This window comes from Ciconia boyciana, chromosome 2 (genome assembly GCF_034638445.1).
Source record: "Ciconia boyciana chromosome 2, ASM3463844v1, whole genome shotgun sequence".
Taxonomy (NCBI): domain Eukaryota; kingdom Metazoa; phylum Chordata; class Aves; order Ciconiiformes; family Ciconiidae; genus Ciconia; species Ciconia boyciana.
The window spans coordinates 100,459,403-100,481,620 of NC_132935.1; the positions used below are offsets into that span (position 1 = coordinate 100,459,403).

General features: G+C 37.7%; 1 protein-coding gene across 1 annotated transcript; it reads right to left on the reverse strand.

Annotated features, from left to right (window-relative positions):
• Positions 1–219: 219 nt before the first annotated feature.
• DEK (DEK proto-oncogene) lies at positions 220–22,084 on the reverse strand. Its single transcript, XM_072853359.1, has 11 exons — positions 21,728–22,084; positions 19,686–19,832; positions 17,826–17,927; positions 17,203–17,312; positions 14,377–14,471; positions 11,470–11,590; positions 10,120–10,302; positions 6,904–7,036; positions 4,461–4,609; positions 3,074–3,142; positions 220–2,112 (listed from the first exon to the last, which is right to left on the reverse strand). Exons 2-11 carry the CDS (start codon positions 19,819–19,821, stop codon positions 2,101–2,103), a joined length of 1,110 nt encoding a protein of 369 aa, XP_072709460.1. The 5' UTR covers positions 19,822–19,832; positions 21,728–22,084; the 3' UTR covers positions 220–2,100.
• Between the last annotated feature and the right edge of the window lie 134 nt (positions 22,085–22,218).

Below are 22,218 nucleotides of genomic sequence, written 5' to 3' on the forward strand. Positions count from 1 at the left end.
AATGCGTATATACAGTAAATAGAAGCACACTATCCTTTTGTAAGTTTTCATTAGAATTTACACTATTAAAAATGTTTATACTTGGGAGTCACTCATCTTAAAAACACTTCCTGACCCACATAATTAAAACTGACTGGTATATTTACATAAAAATCACAAGGCAGTTCAAGTATTTGTAGAAAATCCATCCAAACATCCAGCAAAACTTGACACAAGTAACTTGCCACTTTTAAGCAGGACTTGGAAACTTTTGATGTTTTTAATTGCAAATTAAAAAGTGTTCTTTATGCTAAGATAGTTCAGAGAAAAAAAAAAAAACAAAACAAAAAGAAACCAGCCTCACAGAAGATATAAAATCTTATCCTCGTGCAAGGACATACATTTCAGCAATAGTATCGTTAAAGTAGAGAAGCCTGCTGAATCAGGCTTGAATGGTTACTACCAGATGAGATAGAGACAACAACCTTGTTTCTGTATAATTTTTACTATACATTTAAGCAAATGTTAGATCATCAAAATTGATTTACATTTTTGTGAAAGACATTTATTGAATACAAAAAACCCCCATTACATTCAGCCTTATTATAAATGATTACACGCAAAGAAATTTGAAAAGTGTGTGAAGATTAATAGTCTAACTGGCTGAACATCTTCAGAGTTTAGATCATTTATGAACCCTTATTTCTCAACTGTACAATAATAAAATTCAAAAAAATACGCTTTTTCTTTCCAGAAATACTAGTCAGAGGGATTCCGTGCTCGTGGCATTAATGGCAGCCCACACTTTGGCAACTATTAGTTTCATGATTTTAAGTGTAGGACTTCCCATATTAGCAACAAGGTGTATGGAGAACAGAAATCTAAACAAAAATTTATGCAAAGAGTTCACTTTGATCCAAAAAGCTGTAGGCCAAAGTTCAAGACTGCAGGCTTAAAAGTACCATTGTCCATGTTGAGGCACCAAGGCTTAGGTTCAGAAGAGCTTTCCCATACAGAAGAGAGCTTAACACATCAGCGCTGCCTGATTCAGAAGCCCCACTGTGGACTTTCAAAGCTATCGAGCCTCCCAGCTGTACATCTTGGATACCCACTTCTGAGATGCTAGGCCATCAAGTCAAGACACTAAAGTAAAAGATTTTTTGCAAAGTGAACTTTAGAAATTTTCCTATAGCCTTTGAAGGGATTTTATTTACTATGTCAAGCCATTGAAACAAATGTATCTGTAGTCTTTTGTACAAAGTTAAACGCTGAAAAGCTTGAGTATAAAACTACAGTTTAGTTTCTGTACAAGGTAAGATGGGACAAACATCGTAAATCCTCAACTTGTTTGCAGTTTCATGAAACTTCTGCATACCACTTTTCATCACAGCCTCACTGCTGAACACTGACATTTCATGTCATAAATCCTAAGATAACAAGATTAAAAAACTGATTTGCACAAAAGAAATCTGAAATAACTTTATATACACAACAGAAAGGCTTTTAAAAGTACAAAAATAACATCTATATGCCAATTAGTTACCATGCTTTGACAGTTCTCTCAGTGCCTACACATGCAAGACAGTAATCTAAATTTAGAATAATTTTGCATCTGTAGAATGTATCAGAATATAAAAGACATTATCATGTGACTAACTCTTGTTATTTTCATAATGGATATGTATTCAAAATATCTTTATAACCAATACTGCAATATTCCAGTCTCTGCATGTATATGTGCAGATAAGCAGCTTTCATCTTACTTGATTTTAAAATTTCCTGCAAGCTAGTAATCCACACTAAAAGCTACGATGGTTCTAATGAATCTAGTTATACAAAGCAATTCAAAATGTACAAAAACTATAAAAAAGGGAACATTTATTGCCATGCACGAAACTTAAGTATGTTCAACTAAAAACTGCATCAAATGCAGTTTTGTTAAAAAAAAAAAAAATAATACACAAAGCAATTTACATCAACACTCTTAACATTAGATCAGCAGAATCAGCTCTGACTAAGTACCACAAGGGTAAGACACATTCCTTTTGCTGGTGCCTATCAGATCTTCAAATCCATGGGAACATAAAACCAGGAATCTTCATTTCCCACAGTCAAATCAGATCATGAAATCAACTGAAATGAGAAGTGTATTAGTTTTTTCCTTTCTTTCAATCCAATTATATACAGCCTCTCCTTTTGCATCAGACTATCAAGAAAATACACTCTACTTTTGCTATCACAAAAAACCAAGAACACACCTACTGCAGACAAGTTGCTCTCTTACGCCTTTGCTGATAGTGACACATGTATGCACAGCACATAGGCATAACTATTTCTAGATAGCCTATATCTCTCCCTCTCTCTCTAAATTAACATCTGCAAATGAAACCACAAGAGAAAGAAAAGTTATTTATTAACTCTACTAAGTGAACCTCACTTCTCTAGTTCCATTTTTAGTTTTGGGGCAAGCAAAAGTAATTGAACTTGAAAATTTTCTTACAAATTACCAACCATAGACCGGACAATAAACCCTTTGTCATGAGTACATTAGATCAGGCCTAATCTTTAGTGCAGCAAACTCAAAGGCAACATTATAACTGTGCTACTAGGAGCACATACAGAGAAAAGTTCTCTCTCTTTATCCTCTTTTGCCTTCTCTCATTGCCAGAGCTTGCAGGTCTGCAGAGCTTATACAGCCTCATGCATTGTTACCTACGAATGTATGTGGTCAGTGCATGAATTATAGTGCACCTTGCAGCCAAGGCTGTACTTTAAAGCAAATGCATAGCTTTCAGAGAGTAACAGTCATCAAAAATGATGATAGCTTTAATTTTAGTTCTGCTTACCAAAGAAATTCATAAGAGTAGTAGAGGCAAGCTAAGAAAATAGAGTCTGAAGCAGTTATTTTTGAAAGAGGGATACAAAAGGAAAAAAAAAAATCAGAGCCAGAGTTCAGGTTTATCAGAGCACTAAACTTCCAAATACTATACAGGAGGCTATTAAAACTAGCGTAACAGGATGCCATGCTACTTTCCAATAGGCTGAAGAAAAAAACCCCCCACCCAGAATGTTTTCTAAATGATAAAGTCTTTACCTCTTTGACTGTTTTTTTAATGAAGTCTTTCCTGTCAGATAAATCATAACTAGGATAGTTTTCATACACCTGAAGTAAAAAAACAAAACAAAAACAAAAACAAAACAAATCTCAAATTACTTTAATTCAATGTCTGCATGAATAGAAGGAGCTTAAATGAAGTTAGGGCAAAAATTGGTGTGGTACTTCTAGTATTACAACTGCCCAAATGCCCTCTGTTAAATTATGGAAAGTGACAAGCTTATTTTCCTGTCCTTATTTTGACCACATAATTAGTTAAATACATGTATATTTTTTGTGTTTGGTCACTGACTAAACTAGTACTATAAGTTTTTCACATCAACAAATGGGAACACCTAGCTTGCCACATCAGACAAATAAGAATTCTCCAATCTTTGTCTTACATGCTAAGTAGTCAGATATCCCTGCATTACTGTAGGAAGCTAAACAAATATCGAATCCCAAGGCTTCTTTATTTTTTTGTAATAAAGTAAAATTGTGATCCTTTCAGGTGACTAATAGAAGAGTCAACACATTTGAATGCTATTCTATAACTCTTCTTTGGTTAACTGGGTGGGAGAGGACCAAACAAACAAAAAACAGATGCCAACACTGACAACCAATGCAGAATATTTTATTTCAGTATATCAAAATTCAGACTTCTAGAAGGACTATAAACATGACAAAAAGTTTGTACAGAATATAAACGTACAGTTTTCTCATAAGAATAACTACTGGTTTAATTTTCTGAAGACAACTTCTTGGAAGTACCAGGAAAACAAACATGTGACTTAACTGTAGAAAATGTCAAAGTAACAGTATTGTCTATGTTTTGGTCACTTTTCCCCCACCTTTCCCTGTTCCAGCCACATGGTCCCTTCCTGGCACCTGTCCTGACAATTAATGAATTCCTTGCTGAACTGATTCAACTCACTAACTCAGCTGAGAACTATTCATTTTTTGCTGACAGATGAGAGCTGAATGGACTCAGAAGATATGAAGAATGAGAGCAAGGTGAGCAGGAGAAATGTACCAAGAGCAGGACATAGCCCTCCCCTTTTGACAGTAGCAAGCTGCTGCACCGTTTCAACATCTCAAATATTTTCACTTTAATACATGGCAGTTGTTTTGAACATAATACTGCTACTTTCCATGTAGCTCATTTTTCTTTGGAGATTTCCCTTCTAATGTTGGGTATCAGTGTTGCACATCTTAAGATTAAAGCTCTCCTTGTTACAGTTGTTGGCAAGTAAATAAAGCAATGCAAAACTACTTTGTTTCTGAACCATTGTGCAGAGTGCAAGCCTCCATTTCCGAAACAATGACAAAAGTCAGTTCACAGACAACGCACTGCCTAAAAAAAGATTGCAAAATCATATTTGCTTACCTCCTTACAAATTTGTTTCATTGTGACCTCCTCCAAGTTTGCATTGGCCAACAAGTTCTTGACAGTTTCCTTAAGTTCTTCATCTGTGGGTGGTTTCTTCAGCTTTTTAATTAAAGGTTCATCATCTGAACTATCCTCAGACTCACTTTCTAAATATGAAGAATAATTTGAATTGTAATAAAAGATTTTCAATTTGTCTGCTTTCTTCCTCCAAAACAGAGCCATCAGAACTTTCCCCAAAATCTGATGCAGATGTTCTCCCTTAAAATAGACATCTTGCCCGGTCATCCATTTAAAAACAAAGCTAATGCTATCAGTACTATATTTATTTATGAATCTGCATCATTGTTGATGAACTATCAGTTTACAAATCAATATGTACTCTAGAAAGTATGGGACACATTAATCTATCAAACTAAAAAAGGTTTATTACAGCAATTCTAAATTGAGGTATTATGGCCTTAAAAAAAAGTACTTATTTGCTTTAAAAAGGAGTTTGGATTTTTTTCCCCCAGCAGCGCTGCCCACTAGGATCTTGTAATTTTGCAATGCTGTATTACTGAACACCATGACAACTAATGAAGAGAATCATAAAGGAAGTTAAGTGAAGAGGCACAGGACACTCCTACAATCTTTTCCAGCAGCAAAAAAATTAGACTGAATGACTCCAACATCCACTCAGTTCCTCTACTGACAACAAGACAAAATTCAGAGCAGATGCCAAACAATCTAGATAATGAGCTTACAGTAAGACCTACTTAACATTTTGATTTTTGTACTGCGAACATACACTCAAAACAGAAATGCAGTAGAAGAATAATTATGAATATATTTCCTAACATATATGCAAAACATATGTAACATTATTTAACATACACACATATATGTTGATGACAAAATAAAGTGTAGACACACACACGCACACACAGAGTCAGCCACATTAGTACTGCCAGCAGCCAATCTGAAAATACATTGAGTTCAGCACAGGCCAGTTTACTCTGCTGAGAAATAAAGCTATGAAAGAAGTTTAGCATAATTCTATGCCTACGAGTTTAACCATTCCTTTTCTTAATACACTAACAAGCAGGGTAATTGATCTGAAATTATGTCTGTGCTATAGCATACATATGCCAATGCTGGCATTAAATGAAGTATGTTTGCAGTATGGATATATGCTGCATGAATAACTCATACTACAATTGTGACAGAGACATGGCTGTTACCTCATAGAGTGGCAAGGAATTTAAGGTGGGAAAGGACCTCTGGAGATCATCAGGTTTAAGCCCCTACTCGCAACAGGGCCAACGTGGAGCTGGTTGCTCAGGGCCCTGCCAGGTTGAATTCTGAACATCTCCAACAACAGGGATTCCACAACTGCTCCAGGCCCCGTTTCTGTGTGACCACCCTCATGGTGAAGCTTTTCTGTCCCTAACATGTAATTGCAATTGCCCTGGTGGCAGCTTGTGTCTGCAGCCTCCTGTCCTCTCGCTATGCACCTCCAAGCAGAGCCTGGCCCTGCCTTCCCCATAGTCTCCCATTTGGTAGTTGCAGACTGCAGTACAATCCCCCTTTATCCGTCTCTTCTTAAGGCTGAACAAGCCCAGCTCTCTCTGCCTCCCCTCCTTCATCGTGTGCTCCAGCCCCCTGACCATCTTCATCCTCCACTGGACTCGCTCCATGCCTGTCTTGCACGCGGGAGCCCAAAGTTGGACACAGCACTCCTGAGGCAGGCTCACAAGTGCTGAACAGGGGGTAATAACCACTTCCCTCAACCTACTGGCTGCACACTTGCTGAAACAGCCCAGAGTGCTGTCAGTGTTCCTTATCACAAGGGCACACTGCTGAACTGGGTTCAACGGGTCTGTGAGAACCATCTGCCCCTACCCAGGTCCTTTTCGGCAAAGCTGCTTAGAAAGAAACCACTGTCCCCACCTGCAGTGCTGCAATCTTTACACAAGTATTAAGGAACTCAATGTATGTATACCTTTTATGCATATCATCGGATATGAGAAAACCAATAGCAACAGGAGACATGTAGAACCCGTATCTATGTTAACAAAAAGCACATCAAGCTGCTGAACAAAAGACATACACAGTGGGATATATACTACTGGATCAATTATAAGATTCATGTGATGTAAGTATAGAGGCACCAACAGAATTCTGCTAACGTTCTTCCAGCAGAAGGGAGAACTAGGCTGAACTTTCAGTTTACGTGCAAATAAAATGTATATATATGTACACAACAGAAATTACATAAAGTATACCCAAACCAAGAACTTTTTTTTTTTTAATTACTGTTGCAAGGAAAGAAACATGAAGTAGCAAGCCAACAATTCACCAAATTCTATTTTTTTTCACAATTAGGTGCAAAAGCTTGTTTTCTAATAAGATCCCAGTTAAGCTACAAGAGAAAGTGTGATGAAAGATTTAAAGCATTTACCTTTTCTAGAACTGTTCTGATTTTTTTTAGTAGTGCTGCTATCTGCCTTCTTGACGTTCGCACCCTTCACAGCTTTCTTGGTTTTGGGAGTCATCTTTTTAGATTTTTCTCTTTTAGATGCTTTTCTAGGGGGCTATAAAGAAGAAAAACAGAAGATTAGAATGATGGTTTCTACCTGAACAATCTGTACCCCTTTTCCACAATGGAAATTATCCTTTCTGACAGCACAAACTAAATCAGCAAATTTAATTACTATATTTTACTAGCAATTTCTACCCCTATACCATAGGGGGAATATGTCCACAAAGAGTATTCCTACATTCTTTTAAATTTCACATTGTCCTTCTACATGGACTCTTAAGCTCCAACAGTTAGAAGTTTTTGATGATACTAGTAGTTTGGTTGTGTTACAACTTTCCATTCATTATTTCTTATACTTAGCTTATAAAATCACTTTTAAGATGTTCCTTTAAAAAAGGACATGATATGTTGTATTCAATTACTTCTAGATGCTATAGCTCTCTAAGACTCCATGCAGCTAATTCTTTTTGCACTAGTTGAGGAGAACTACATTAGCTAATCCATAATTTGGCCAATTATTGTAACTAGTAAACCCAAAAAATTATTGCATTAAGTTAACATCAACAGAAGAAACTGGGAACATCAATATATACAGTATACACATATCAGTGCACTGCATTTTTGGCACAAATTAAATGTGTGCTTAACATACAAAATCTTTAGATAGTACTTCTGACAAGGCTGAAAACTTTCCTCACAGAAACAAACATGGAACATTGACCAGGAATAAACCATACTTCAGAGAAAGAACATCATGAAACAAAACAAATTAACTAACAGTAGTTACTAAATTCATAATTCTAATTTATATTTAAAATGGCAGCGTAGTCAACTGAGCAAACTATCACATCTAAAAAATTAAGATTAGTTCATATAACTTTTAACCGCTTCTCCCATTAGTACCTGGTGCAACTCATGAAACTAGTGTTTAATAAACCAATTATATTTATTTATATTGGCTTGCTCAGTTATCGTTGCAGTCACTCTGCAGTGTTAAATGAAGGATAAAAACTTACACTGTTGAAATTCAGAAAATACACTCAAGGATCACCCCATTTGTAAATAAATGTTTGTAGTTTCTAACTTTGCAGCTTTCGATTTTCTGCTAAAGCTCCATCACCAGCTACAAAGTCGGAAGTTAAACCCGGCATTCACATTTCAGTTTTTCATAAAATTATGCTCCCCCAGCACACAAAAATATTTCAGATATCTTTTGCTTCCAGGTAACTATAAGATTTTTTGTTTGTTTGTATTGTTTAAAGAAAGAGTTGCAATCAAGAGAGACACGCAATTCTGAGGATAATCTATTCTAGCCACTCTATGCCTAAGATTCCAACAGAGCTGGGATAGCAAAGCATATATGCTGCCTACATCCTCCCACCTGTAGTATGTTAAAGGGTGTCACAAACCTAACTTTTTCTTTTTAAAATGCTGCAGTCTTAAAGCTGTACAAACGCAGACATTTTCCATTTCACTATTTCCTATATTCAAACTCATCTGACATACTAGTGTTTTTGTAATAATTAAGCTTTTACTCCATGCAAGTCAACTTCAGTTTCTGAAGACTTCAGCCTACTCAGCTATTGCCTGGCAGACATACCTAACTCCCAGCTTCTGAAAGAAGGCAAAGACCAGCCAGTTAGATCAATGGGGTTTACTGTGAGGTTTTTTTGTTTGTTGGGGTTTTTTTGTTTGTAGGGGGTTTGTTTGTTTGTTTTAAATAACTGAGTTCTTGAAAATTTTTCTAAAAGACAACTCCTGTCTCTGAAAGCAATATTCCTCTCCTCACAGGAGGAAGACTGTATTGCTGAAGAGGTGAACAAATATAAAATTAACTTAGCATTTCAGCCCTCTCTCAATTTGCCATTTGTGGGGAAAGAAAAAGGCAAACTAAGAATTAAGTTTGTTTCATGGAGGCATGTGGAATTTCCTTGAACCATCTTTTAAAATTAAAACTAACACCTATCAAAATGACAGTGACAAAATAAACTGTTGAAGTTACATCAATTGGCTTTTCAACAAAAGATTTTTGTTAGTGTTTTCTATAGCTCAGACTATTTAGTTAGCAGCCTGTCACACTTCCACTGCAATAGACAGAATGGAACCCAAGTAAATAATGGTCTTGCATTACAGCCAAAGGTTCCATAGCTTACATAAAGAATTTCCTTGGACACCAGCAGTCAACTAATTGCTGTTTGTTGCAGGGCCCCAATTAAGGCTAAAAAGGCAGTCCCATCTAAATCAAAATATAGGATAAGATGGAGCTTGTAGCTCCTTTTCATTTCTTTTTTTCCAGGCTTCAGGCATACGGACAAATCAGTGTACACTTTGTACACAAATCAGCTGTACACTTGTACTGGCCCTCCATGTTTTGTGTCTGTTCTGTGAATAAGTACAGGACTGAAAGGGAATGCACAGGGAAAGGTATTTTGCATTTAGATACAAAGTTCATCTCATTTCTCTCTTACTATGCAAGGCTTAAAGAAGTTTCAAACAGAGAAGAACAGAAAATACAGTGAGATGAGAACACTTTGGAGATTGCAGGGATCTTTGTAAGGCTGCTTACTATGTTGTTCACTTTATCTTTGCAATCCAAGACACAGAACCCTAAAAGAGAGATTAGGACATAAAATCCAGGAGAAATATGGAACCAAGATCCAAAAACAATGCAGCCAGGTAGGCCAGGGACCTCTACTGAATTCAAAGTAGGTATCCAATCAAACTCTACACAGAAAGAAAAGATATATAGATATTGGGAATTTTTATGAAATTACATTAATAAAGTCATCACAAGATGATACAAGAAATGCAATCAATTATGTTAGAAACCCCAGCTGCCCCAAAATGACATATAGCAAATGGTTTTATAAGATGCATGTATACATCCAAGAATCAGAACCTTTGCCTCTTATCTTATTGATTCTCTAACTTTAACGCACTAAGAAATTATGAAAATATTTTATAAATTGCAGATGTGTTCCCTTTTCTTTCAAACCATTCATTCAGTTAAACATCACTTACCCCCCAGCTCCGCGTGTTCCAAGAATTACCAGTCGATATACCAACCACATAATGACAAATTGCAGACAAATGTTTTTAGCCCTATGTTGAAAAACAAACAAAAAACCTCATTACCTCATCTTCACTTTCTTTTTCTTCTGAAGAGTCATCCTTTTCCTTCTTTTCATCTTCTTCACTACTGGATTCATCTGACAAGATCTCTGGGCACTTGGTGCGTTTTGCTTTTCTTGTTGTTCCAGTGCTACTGCGTTCTTTTTTGCCACCTTTGCTTGGTGTTTTTTTGGACTTTGGCAATGGCTGAGAGACAGGGATGTGTGTTATCCAAGTAGGAATACAAAAGTGAATTTTAAAAATATAAACTCCTTCAAATTACATGAAAGAACAGTAAACAAGTATAGAGGTCTCTAAGTCCTGATAACAAAAATCAGGACTATTTTATGTATTACACTTAAGCCATAACATTTTGCGGTAAGCAGAAATTCATTACAGAGATGGAGCTCAGTAAAATGATATTTCAGTTCTAAGCTAAGCACCCTTTCCACTCCTCTAACCAAACAAATCTTCAAAGGTTGGGGGTTAGGGAAGGGAAGCAAGAAAGAACAATCTACAAGGAACCTTTTACCTACCTATGCCCTCCCAATCCATAAAAGCAAGCTTTTTCTTCTGGTAACAAATTAGCTGACAACTCTTCAGAAGACTTAAAGGCAGGAATTCCGTCACGTCTTATGCAAAACTGCATTTTGTTGTCACTCAGTACCAGTGTCCCTAAGGCAGCATGCAGACTCCTTGTTCACATCACTTACCAGTGTTTGCTGGGAATAAATTTAATCTCCCAAACAACAGTCTAACTACTTAAGTATTGCTTTTAGATTAAAAGATGAAAGTCCAAGAAGATTAATAATAGAGTTTAGTAGTTTTGGCACTATGCTAGTGCACTAGCATATATCAGTTAAAGCAAGTTTTCCTAGCCCTGCAACAAATTCCATTTTGTGATGACCAAATGTGATCACATACACTTGTCAACTTGTAGCATACCCAGGTAACATCTGACAGCTTATTTTCCTGTCCTTTCATGTTTTATTTCCTTGCTCTGACACCTTTTTCTTTTTTCGTTCCTGATCACATATTATGTCTATTCTCCTCCATTCACCCACAAAGCAGAAGCTATTTATGGTATTTGGGTATGGATATCCCTAATTAGCTTCATGTGTTGACAACATACACTTTGGTGCGCTAACAGTGTATAACGGGTGCACTTAGATGGAGAGATATAATTTCTAAGTCCTCACCCTATTACGTATGCCTGCAGGAGAAGAGCTACTCTCTTTCAAGAACCCATTGGTACTTCAGGAAGTTAGAACAGTAACTGTATCACCACTGGTAACAAGCAAATAATAAGGAATAGAGACAGCTGCATTTTTCATCAGAACAGAGTTATAAAAGCAAGCATAACCTGCATCTCACCTTGCCTGAAGATTTTGGGTGCATTAAGAAGTTTAAGATTCTGGTTACCAGCTCACTATTAACTCCTGATCTTTCCAAGTCAAGAACTTCACAGATACTTTTCAACATCGCATTTCTAAATCTGGAGAGATAAAAGAAAAAAAAAAAAGATTCAGTATCACATCCTAAACAATCAGTCAACATTTGACTGCTAGAAGCTGCTATCTGGCTTGTGTCTGCAACCTGACAATAGACATGAATATATACGCTTAACTATGTTTCCAGTCTTATCTATAGTTAAGCAAAGAACCATCACCATATTACATATAGCAAAATAAAACCAAATTCCCAAATCTGCATGTGTGTAAAGTAGGATATATATATAAAAAAATTTATAAAATCTTAGGAAAAAAAATCTTCCCAAGAATATCTCCTAATCTACCGGATTGGAAAGAATCAATCTTGGAAAATAAATCCAGCAGGTACGACACTTGAACTCTAAGGGAGCAGGGGGTGTCCCTTTATTTTCTCCAGTTCCTTACCCCTTTACAGAAGTACCTCTGATGAAGACAGAAGGTTAAGAGAAACTCTGTCATCCACCCCCTTTACTCCAACAGGATCTTGAACCAATTGTCCCACTCTATCATTTGTCCCACCGGTATTGAAAAAAGTGGAAAGAAAGAGTCAAATCCTGTGAGGGTATGACATCAGAATGCAAGCTTAGTGAGATTTTAAAAAGAAAAAAAAACTAAATAAAAACAAAACCCAACACCCCCCCAACCAAAAAAACTCCTCCCCAACACCCCCTATTTATTCTACCCCTTACCTCCCTTCAAATGCTTCTGCTCTCCTCTTAACTCATTTTGTACAATGTTGTCTGAAAAGTGAATTTCATTGACCATTTTTCACAAGTTTAATAGCTATTTCTGGTAATCAAAGTAAAAGGAAACTTGTTTTCCATTGTTTATTTAAAAACTCAGTGTAACTATTTCATGGTGACAACTTCCCTAAAGTAGCATTTAATTTCAGACTGTCCCTTTAAACTCACAAACTTTTAAGGGGGCAGAACAACTTTGTTCTCCCATGTTTTAGGGCATGGGAACAGGAAATCTTAACTGGTTTGGTGCATCTCCCTACCTCAAAGTATAGTTCATCCCCCATGCTTCCAATGATGAAGTCAAATCTTTCAATCATTTTTCTAGACAAGGTTATAAAAAAAAATTGTGCCATCTTAACACGTAGAGAGCCTTCCTGTTTAGCTTTCGGGGATACACTGAATACTTGCAAGGTATTCCTGCAGAATCAAACGTCCATCTCTTACATTTTAAAAGACAGTAATACTATAGAGTTAAAACTATGTAACTTGTTAACAGATTTAAAAACTGCATAGCATTGAAGTTTCTGTTTCAAACTTTTAAGACCTTGTACACTGAATTTAGGATTTTGTGGTTCTATTGCTGCTTTGACTGAAATTCCTTATAAATTGTGTTAACACATGGCATTTGTCCTTGTATTTTAACTTAGGTTAAAAATAATATATGCAAAGAATAAATATCACCTCCCAAATCCTTTCATACTTTTAATGCTTTGAAGGTACATTTGCAGGTAACAGCAAACATAATGCACTAAGTATTAAAATGCAGTTCAAGTGTGGAATAAACAAGTGCACGGGTTTTGAGTCAGTAACTTCCACAGCAAGTAGTTTTGAATTACAAAATCCAAGAACTCTAATCCACCCAGCGACCTCAACCCTCATTCTTTTTAGTTTATAACCTGAACCGTAGGATTCTGCAAAATAAATTTTGTCCTTTGTTCATCTTGTTCAATGCTGTTAAAACACGATGACAGGCAAGCACACAGTGTGGACAGAAATCAAACACGTAGTCAGAATAAATTAATAATCTAATCAGCAGTGTTTCATACATAGCTATGAAGAGTAACCGAATTTACCACAGTAACACAAGCACACAAAGCTCAGTACCTTGATATAAGAGTGACAATGCAACCAGTTTTCAGAATATTTGCTGAAGACTGAAGGGTAACAAAACTTAACTAGCAGTTCTTTCATATGGAATATATGAAAAAAATGTGCAAAAATACTTTATTTTGTGACCTTTTGCAGGTAAGGGGAAACATTATCCAATTAAACCTGTGGGAAAGTCAAAACTCCCATCCTGAGACAGAGTTTGTCGTGTAGATTCACATGTATTTGACAAACCCTATTCCTAGAAAACTGCATATCTGAGGAAGATATGGAAATTTCAAATTCTGGAAGCCTTCCCACTATCAACAAACTGACACTAAAAAAAAAAATTTAGAATCAATTGTGTAGAAGTTATTAGTTCTTTCATTTGTTACAGCTAGCTGTACAAATATGCAAGGGCATCTTTAAACCCTTTCAGTCCAGCCAAACCAAGCTGCAGCAGCTTCTCCTGTTAATAGAGAAGCAGCTTATATGGGGAGACAGTAAAAAAGAAATAAAAAAAAAAGAAAGAAAAAAAGATTTGTTAGACTATAGTTGCTCCAGCAATTCTAGGAATAAGACTGTATGTTAAATATACAATGAGCAGAAATGGCTTTGATTCTGAAGGAGGAAGGTTTTGAGGCATAGAAGGATGCAAGTTTGCACCGTGAATAGAGCACCATGTATTCACAACACTATGCTTGCCCTGGGGAAATAAAGTTTTCCTCTCACTTGGCAGAAGAATATGCTAGTTAGCATGCAATAGTTAAAGCCAGGACTGTAGGAATTGTGAATAAAACGTTCACAATTCAACTTCTTTTAAATGAGCTCAGAAACAGATCATAGAGCTCTAGGAAACAGCCACTCAGCTTAAAGTTTAAATTTAATCGGAAGTAAAATTCTGAAAATAAAAAGAAGTGTATAGCATAAGTCAAGCTATGTTAAATAGCAATAGAGATAATTACTTTTTTAACATTTCTTCCTTCTTTTTGTATTGGTCACTTCCTTTTTCAAATGGGAACCCACTGAACTGACCCACATTCTTCTTTAGGGAAGCAACCTAGAACAGAACACACAGGTTACTTTCCATTGCAAGTAATTTAAAAGATTTCATCCAATTATATTTGTTACATTTTCATACAAGAATAATCTATTCTAGCAGTTAGCTTTCTGTTGACAAAAAGTTATACCCTTTAAATTATAACCTACATGGATTACGCCTTTATTTATCTCATGACAGCCAAACTACAACAATTAAGTTTTTGTGTTCTTGGTACTTTTAATTCTTTTTAACAGCTTACCAGATAAAACCACCTGACATTTCAAGCTTGTTTAGAACATACTGCATGATTATTTACAGGTTTGCACAACTATGACCCTACGAAGCCTGTTGCATGCTTTGTACCATGTAATTTGTTATAGAATAGTGCATTTTATTTTTACTATATAATCTGCTGAAGCAGATTTGCTTTATTTGCTTTTCTAAAGTCTTACATAGGGCCATGATTGTACTTTTGAACCTTTTCTTTGGCATGACCAATTTTTGCATTTACATACCACCCAATTTTCAACTTCTACCATTACACCTGCAGTGTCAACCAGGTTGAACTTCCATTGCGACAGCCCTTATAATAGAAAAATTGGTCCCATCAAGATCCCAAATATATTAAGCTCTCTGTTTTCACTCCATCTCCTTTTACCAAAAAATAAGCTAAAACACATCCCCAAATCTTTTATTCTTCTGAGATCTTTATAACACTATCAAGAATAATTTGAACTCACTTTCAATAGTTCTACAGATTTTGTTCCTGGTGTCTCTCCATTAGTTTATAATTTTACCAAAGCTAAGCTCCTTTTCCAAATGTAATTATCTTTGTCCAGCACCTAAAGAAAATTTGCAGATGGTATTGGTATGTTTTATTAAAAATGTTCATTATGATCCAAAGCACATACAGAATGTGCATATAAGACAATATCTGATCTTCACTATATTAAACAGCATTCTGAGCTCCCAACAATTCTGATTAAATATATTTTTGGATGAAATCGTACCGATATATTTCCAAACTTAATGTATTTTGAAGCAAGTAAATACATTCTCCTATCTTTGGACTCAAATCACTGGGATGCTGCAGCAATCCAGCTGGACTCTCCAACAAATCTATGTCCAAAAGACTAAATGTTGGAGAGCAGAGCAAAGGGGGTTGGAATTGCAACCAGGTAAGTGATGCGGGAGGGAAGGGTGAGAGGTGTTTTTCAACAGCCGTTTTGTCTAATTAGTATGACTTAGGAGTGTTAAATATCAATTTACAGTTATATCATTTGCACATAATTATGAAACTGCAAATAGTCGTGTGTCTATTAGTTGATTAGATTATTAATAAATCAATTTAAATAACAGTATCATTCAGTTGTTACTTTCTTAGTAGTATCTTGCATAGCCAATAAACAATACAGTCTCTTAAATCAGTTATGTCTCAGATCTGCAATCTAAAGTAGGAAAGATGGACTCTGGGGTAATGGTATCCCAGTACCTCCACTCAAAGGCGGTAAAAAAGTGTTACCGGTTTCATGAAGGGTAAATGGATGCAGTTTTGATGACTTCCATGGTAAAGCTAGTTAAATCAGAAAGTTACATGGTTCTGTCATTGTACCTTTCCTATCAAACAAATTTTACTGCAGGACAATGCGAAAGTTTGCAAAACTCTGTATGCACTGAGTCAAATTCTCTAGTCTGGTTTATTGCCACACTGAATAAATAGCATAATTCACAGAATTAGGTTTTAATGAATATATACTGTTCTTTTTCTGAATACTTGAGGCAACAGATCTTTCTTTGCCATTTAAACAAGCACTGCATTTGCAGCAGTAGTCTGAGATATTACCTCTAGCATGACATCTGTACTAGTACTATTCAGTTCCTGGTTTCTGTGCTAGCTCTTCAAGTTTCCAAAATACAAAGAGATTCAAAACAAATTCCAATAAATATTCTAAGTGTATTGAAATAGTAAACTTTAATCTGCCTTAATTTCTCTACATCCATTTTATCTCTATTAGCAAGGAAAATGGGTCATATTTACTCTGAAATTTCAAGACACGATCACTGATACATAAAGGGCTCCAAGAAAGATTTCTTATTGTATTTACTTTAAGTTTCATCCTTAAATACAAAAGTGAGCATATCAGATTTTAACTAACCTTTTAATTGTCTTAGATAAATACGACAAAAATCACTATTAAGATTTTACATATAATGTAGTTTTACTTTCTACTGCTTTGTGCAAACTAAAGAAGAAAATGACTAGGTAAGTAGCAATGTATTAAATCCCACTAACAGGTTTCAAACATAAAAGGAATAGAACTACTAAGAAAAAGCTATGTTGAACAAAAGAACTACATGGAGTATTTTGACTGTAATCCGCATGTCAACAGCTTTTAGTGTGTGAACCATAAATTATTTCCAACTCATCCTCATAAGGTAAACCACCCCTTGGGTGGTGGTTTACCTTATATAAAGGTATAAAAAAAAATTTAACCCTCCCCCCTATATTCAAGTAGACTTACAATTCAGTACACCTTTCCACAGGATTTTTATAGGGAGAGTAGCTTACAGGAGTTAGAAAAATTATGGGCTTGCTCAGCTGGTCCTGCAATATTCATTTTCTAAGTAGTTTGTAATAAATTACACTTAATAAGTAGATCCATACGTGCAAATGTAAAAGCCTATACTACAAACATTGTCACTATGCATGAGAACTAATATGTATACAAGATTGATTTTAAGTTCTTACAGTGCCTGGCCTGTTGTAGAGGAGTTTGTGCAGGTTCCTAAGTTCATCTGTCTTCTTTTTACTCAGAAAGAATTGTATCCTTTCAATTTCACAGAGTTTTTGTCCTTTTCCTGAAACAGTTAAAATAAATTACACAATTCATCACATTCATATTTACCTATATGTTTATAACTTCAAATATCCACTGTTTTTTTAAAAAAGTAAAGAAGTTATCTCAGAATATTACATCAGACATTATAACAGGTCAAACATTAAGCAGGCCTTTTCCTGTCAATTAGGCATCCTGACAGTGTCTTCATCCTCCTTACTTGATACTACCTAGACCAGGGTACAAGGACTTGGCATTTCTTTTTACTCTAGCTGCTCCTGCCTTTGTTAGTGGTGGCTAGGTACTGAAGATCCTATTCCAGGTAAGTTTAAACATTATGTAACTTTTATGGTTTAAATTGATGCTACAGAATAAAAGAGGGTTTTCCTGTAATTATAATAGCCTTACTATTTTAAAATGGATCATGACTCTTAAGTTAGGTCTCATCTACAACAAATTAATAATCTTGATCTTTTAAGAGGTTTCATTATCATTCCCAACACTCACAACTCTTATGTGAGAGGACAAAGCTTACCTGGTGTAATTGTAAAAGGTTCCTTTTGCAACGAGGACACTTGCATGGTCAGTCGGTCTACCTTCTTTTTCTCCCTTTTTCCTTCAACAATTAGACTCTTTTCTGCAAAAAACAGCTTCCTTAAACACAATGTTTTTCATTACATGAGCAGGTTCGACTGTAGTGACAGGTAAAACAACACTGAATCTTTGAAATGGCAAACCAAAAATGGATAATGATATAACCAGGTATTATGACACTTTCAAACCTTTGGCTAATAGGTCAATGGGATTCTATGGAGCTGTATATTGGAGCCTCTAGTTCTTAACCACAATCCTGCATCCAACTTAACCTTGAAGACAAGGCTGGGCATTTCCTACAAGGAACTTCACCCCACGATGGAGACTGCAGCACTACGCATTTTTGGAAACCCATCCTTCTCTCCCTTCACTGCCCTTCTGAGGTACAGAACTGACATTGTTTGCATAGTCTCCTTCTGGGACACCCCAGCCCCTACACGCACAGCTCCACTTTAGCTCTCTTGGGAGAATACTACCACCAGATGGGCAAAAGAGCCCAGCATGGCTGCAGACACTTTCTCTTCCCACTACTGGACCAGAGGACCCGCACATATCAGCAGGAAAGGCAGAAGCACAAGCACAGTGGGACTATACAACACCTCACAGGGCTATGCAGTGTGGCACTCTGCAGGGCACAATATGAGTGTCACAAATACTACAAGAATACTATTCCCAATAATTCTGGTACTGCTTAGTAATGAATACATTTAGATTGTTTTATGTATACATTGCACATCACTACTTTAATGATACCATGTCAGGAGAAAAACCCAAAGCTTCACCTTAACATTTCATACTAAAATACTTGACCTCAAATCAAACTATCCTTAGCACTGAACAGATGGGCTATCCTGGCTTTAACATCTGAAAGCAGCTTCAAAATCTGTATGAACATAATCAAAACTGGATATGTATCTGATGAAAACAGAGCAAAACATACTTGGTATGTACAAAAGAAACAGTTGTTTCTAGAAATCTAATTCTAATTACTCTAGCTTCCCAAACAGCACAATTTCTTTTCTTTCTACTCCCTTTCCTAAAGACAAACTTCAGCTCTTTTAAGAAGCCAAGACTGTCAGTGACTTGGCTTTCCCTGTGCCATACTGCAGCTTTATTTCCATGGATGCTTTAATTTGCAAAACAGGTGCCTAGGGATTTCACAATGGAAATTAACATTTTTACATAGTAGTTCCTTCATCACATCTTGTATTCTTTGACTACCCTCTTCAATTACATGACACAACACAAAACCTGCCTTGCTTGCTCTTCCTATATCGCCATGATTTTTATTGACAAAATTAGTCAAAGGGAATATCCCCCCTTCAATATAATTAAATTTTGGTACTCAGTGAACTAATTCACAGTAGGTAAGCAAAGACATCTGTATTGTTTCCAAAGCTACTGCACAGATTTTTCAAGTTTCTCTCTTTTGAAAACATGGATCACTTCAGAGTGTTACTGGCAAAAAAGGATCCTTTTTTGGATATGCAGTTTTATACAAATAATTTGATAAAGGACGCTAGCTCTTATAACCATCTAGTAGTTTATACAACAACAACAAACCCTAGCATAGGAACCCAGGATGCTGGCAATTCCTTCAATCTTTCCTGAGGAACATCAGTATTGCTGTTTCTAGTGTTGCCTGTTATAGCCTACTGGGAAGCGATTTATGACCCATGAGATAGATGTACCATGGAATCTCCTAAACAATAACTGTACAATTAGCTGAGATCACAGAAGACGGCATTCAGTAAGCCTGGCATTTTTTAAAGGACAACTTATTCAGTGCAAAAACACATACCCTTTTCTTCCTCCTCCTCTTCTTCCTCTTCTTCATCTTCATCACTTTCCTCAGCTTTGTTTTCAGTTTCAGGTTGTTTCTCAGCTGCTTTTTCAGATGACATTGTATCTTCTTTTGAAGAAACAACAGAAGACATAGTGTATGGTTCTGTAAAAAGCAGTCAGGGAAATCATCATCAATATAGCATTATACATGAAAAATACAGGAATCTTGCTTTTTAAAAAAATCTTCTTGTACAGTAGAAGTAATGTCATAGTGCTCATACTGTGATTGTTCACATTCTTTAAGACACGAAAGTATTCTGCATACACACAATACATAAAATTTTTCAGGAGGAGTTGCCATCCATTCTGCAACTAGCCTGGTTGAGAACAGTTTAAAAGGTTATCAATTCTTTCCACACACAAGTCTTCAAGCTTGCTTTGTGAAGCATTCAGAAACACCCACTCAAAGCAACTGATGCTGTTATCTATTAAGAACTGTAATGTTTTCAGATACCACAATTTTAGTGCACCATATTATAAACCAAATAGTTATTTCTGATCACTGTTAACTATGTATACAGATTTCCTAATAAGTTAAACAAGCTACATATTTAGATGGGAAATGGGTACAGAAAAATAAAAAATAAAAGTTACAAACAATTTGGAAAAAGTTAATGCTGCTTTCAGAATTCAAATAGCTGCGACATCTTAGGGCTTGAAAAGGCTTTTTGTTTTTAATCTGCAGATCTACAATAAAAAACCAATAAATGTTTCATACTTAGCATATTTAAGAGGAGTCTTTCCTTAGCATTTGAAGTGGCTTAAATGTTAACTTTAAAATTAAAATATCTCACTTTGGCGAGTACCATTTCCCTACTGGCAGAGAAAGCCTATCTAACAAAGGAAGATAACCATATGTGTTCATTTTAGAAAAATTCTAGCTTTCAAAATCTTTCACTGTTTACAGATCTGGAACAGAATACAGCATCTCTTGTATAAGCCCTTGTGGAAAAAATATCACATGATTAACCATTTTCTTTTTCTGATATTAAAGCCAGTATTATCTGCAAGAGGTCAGACTCAACAAACAACAATGAAATCAACTGCTTATATGCAGTATTAGCAGGTGCCAGAGAACAGCAGCACTCCAAATGACAGAAAACATGAGTTATATTACCAATAGTCAGGGGGGGGAAAAGTTTACTACTGTTTGCTAAATCACTGGGGGGGGAGGAATCTCTTTCAGGGTATTACTACCAGTACTTCGTTTGACAAGGAAAAGTAATCCGACTTTTTCACGATATTACTCTCCGAATTTTACTTGTTCGCACAAGTGAAAAACCAAGCGAAGTACTACATGTCGTCTTTCCTTCCACTTTCAATGTGAGCAGAAGGGGAATAGGAAAGTAAGAGACTGTTTAGCTTTTCAGCAACCAGATCCGTGAGGACGACTTGCTTAGAGAAAAAGAGTACTGGGATCCACCTTTACGAAGACTTAAGTCGGGGGTGTTTTCGGCCGGCAGCGGGTATCTCGCAAGCCGCCCCGAGAAGGATACTCGTGCACAACAGCACCTCCCACCCTCGTCCAGGACTTTTCAGACACGGACTCGCCACCTGTCCCCTTCCCGACTTGCGAGCCGGAGGCCGGGGAAAGACGATGGAGACGGCGGCCAAGGAGAATGGCGGCGGGGGCAGCGGCGAGCGCCGTCCCCCTCCCCGAACCAGCAGGCAGCGAGACTGTTCCGCCCCGCTCCCGCCGCCGGGCCGCAGGGCAGGACAGAGCGCCCAGCAAACACCTCAGGCGGAAAACACAGCCCGACGCCCCGCGGAGGCCTGGGAGGGAGGCGGCCCCCGCGGCGCCGGTGGGTCGGTGACAAGCACCCCCAGCACACGGCGTCCCCCCAGCGGGACAGGAGCCCGGCGCCGCAGCGGCCCCCTTTCATTTCCCCCCCCTCACTGGGCCGCCCCGTCCGGCCCGGCCCGGCCGCGGCAAGGTGGGAGGGGGAGAAGCGGGAGCGCGCTCTCGGGCGCCGTGATGGCCATGGCGGCAGGACCCACCTCAGCTCGAGCCCCGGCTTCTGGCTCCTTCTTCGGGCGCGGCTGCGGCAGCAACGGCAGCTGGAGACGACAGTTACCGGAGAAGGGAGAGGGCGGGGGGAGGGGGCGGGGCCGGGCGCCCCGGCGCACAGCGACACACACACACCCCCCCGAGGCGCGCGCTCGGCGTCCCGCGGTCGGTCGGTCGGTCGGTCGGTCACTCTCTCTCTCTCCTCTCTCTCTCCCGGAATCAACAAGGTTTTCAAAATGGCGGGTTCTCGGACGGGGAGAAGGAAGCGGGAAGGCGACGGCCAATCAGCGCCCGCAGCCCGGCCGGCGCGGGGAGGTGGCCGCAGGGGAGGGGAGGGTGCGCGCGCAGGGAGGGCCGTTGCGGCGGGGTGTGTGGATGTGCGTAACGTGCGCTCGCCTGCCAGTGCCGCCTGCGGTGACGTCAGGCCGCGCGCGGCGAGGGGGGGGCGGGAGGCAGCGCGCGCCTCTGTGTGGGCCGTTGC

Coding starts and splice junctions, on each gene's coding strand:
- DEK (XM_072853359.1), bottom strand. CDS start 19,821: ATGTCTTCTGTTGTTTCTTCAAAAGAAGATACAATGTCATCTGAAAAA. Junction 11,591..14,376: donor AAGGAAGAAATGTTAAAAAA/GTAATTATCTCT, acceptor TTATCTCTCCAG/ATTTAGAAATGCGATGTTGA. Junction 4,610..6,903: donor TCAGAACAGTTCTAGAAAAG/GTAAATGCTTTA, acceptor CTTCATATTTAG/AAAGTGAGTCTGAGGATAGT.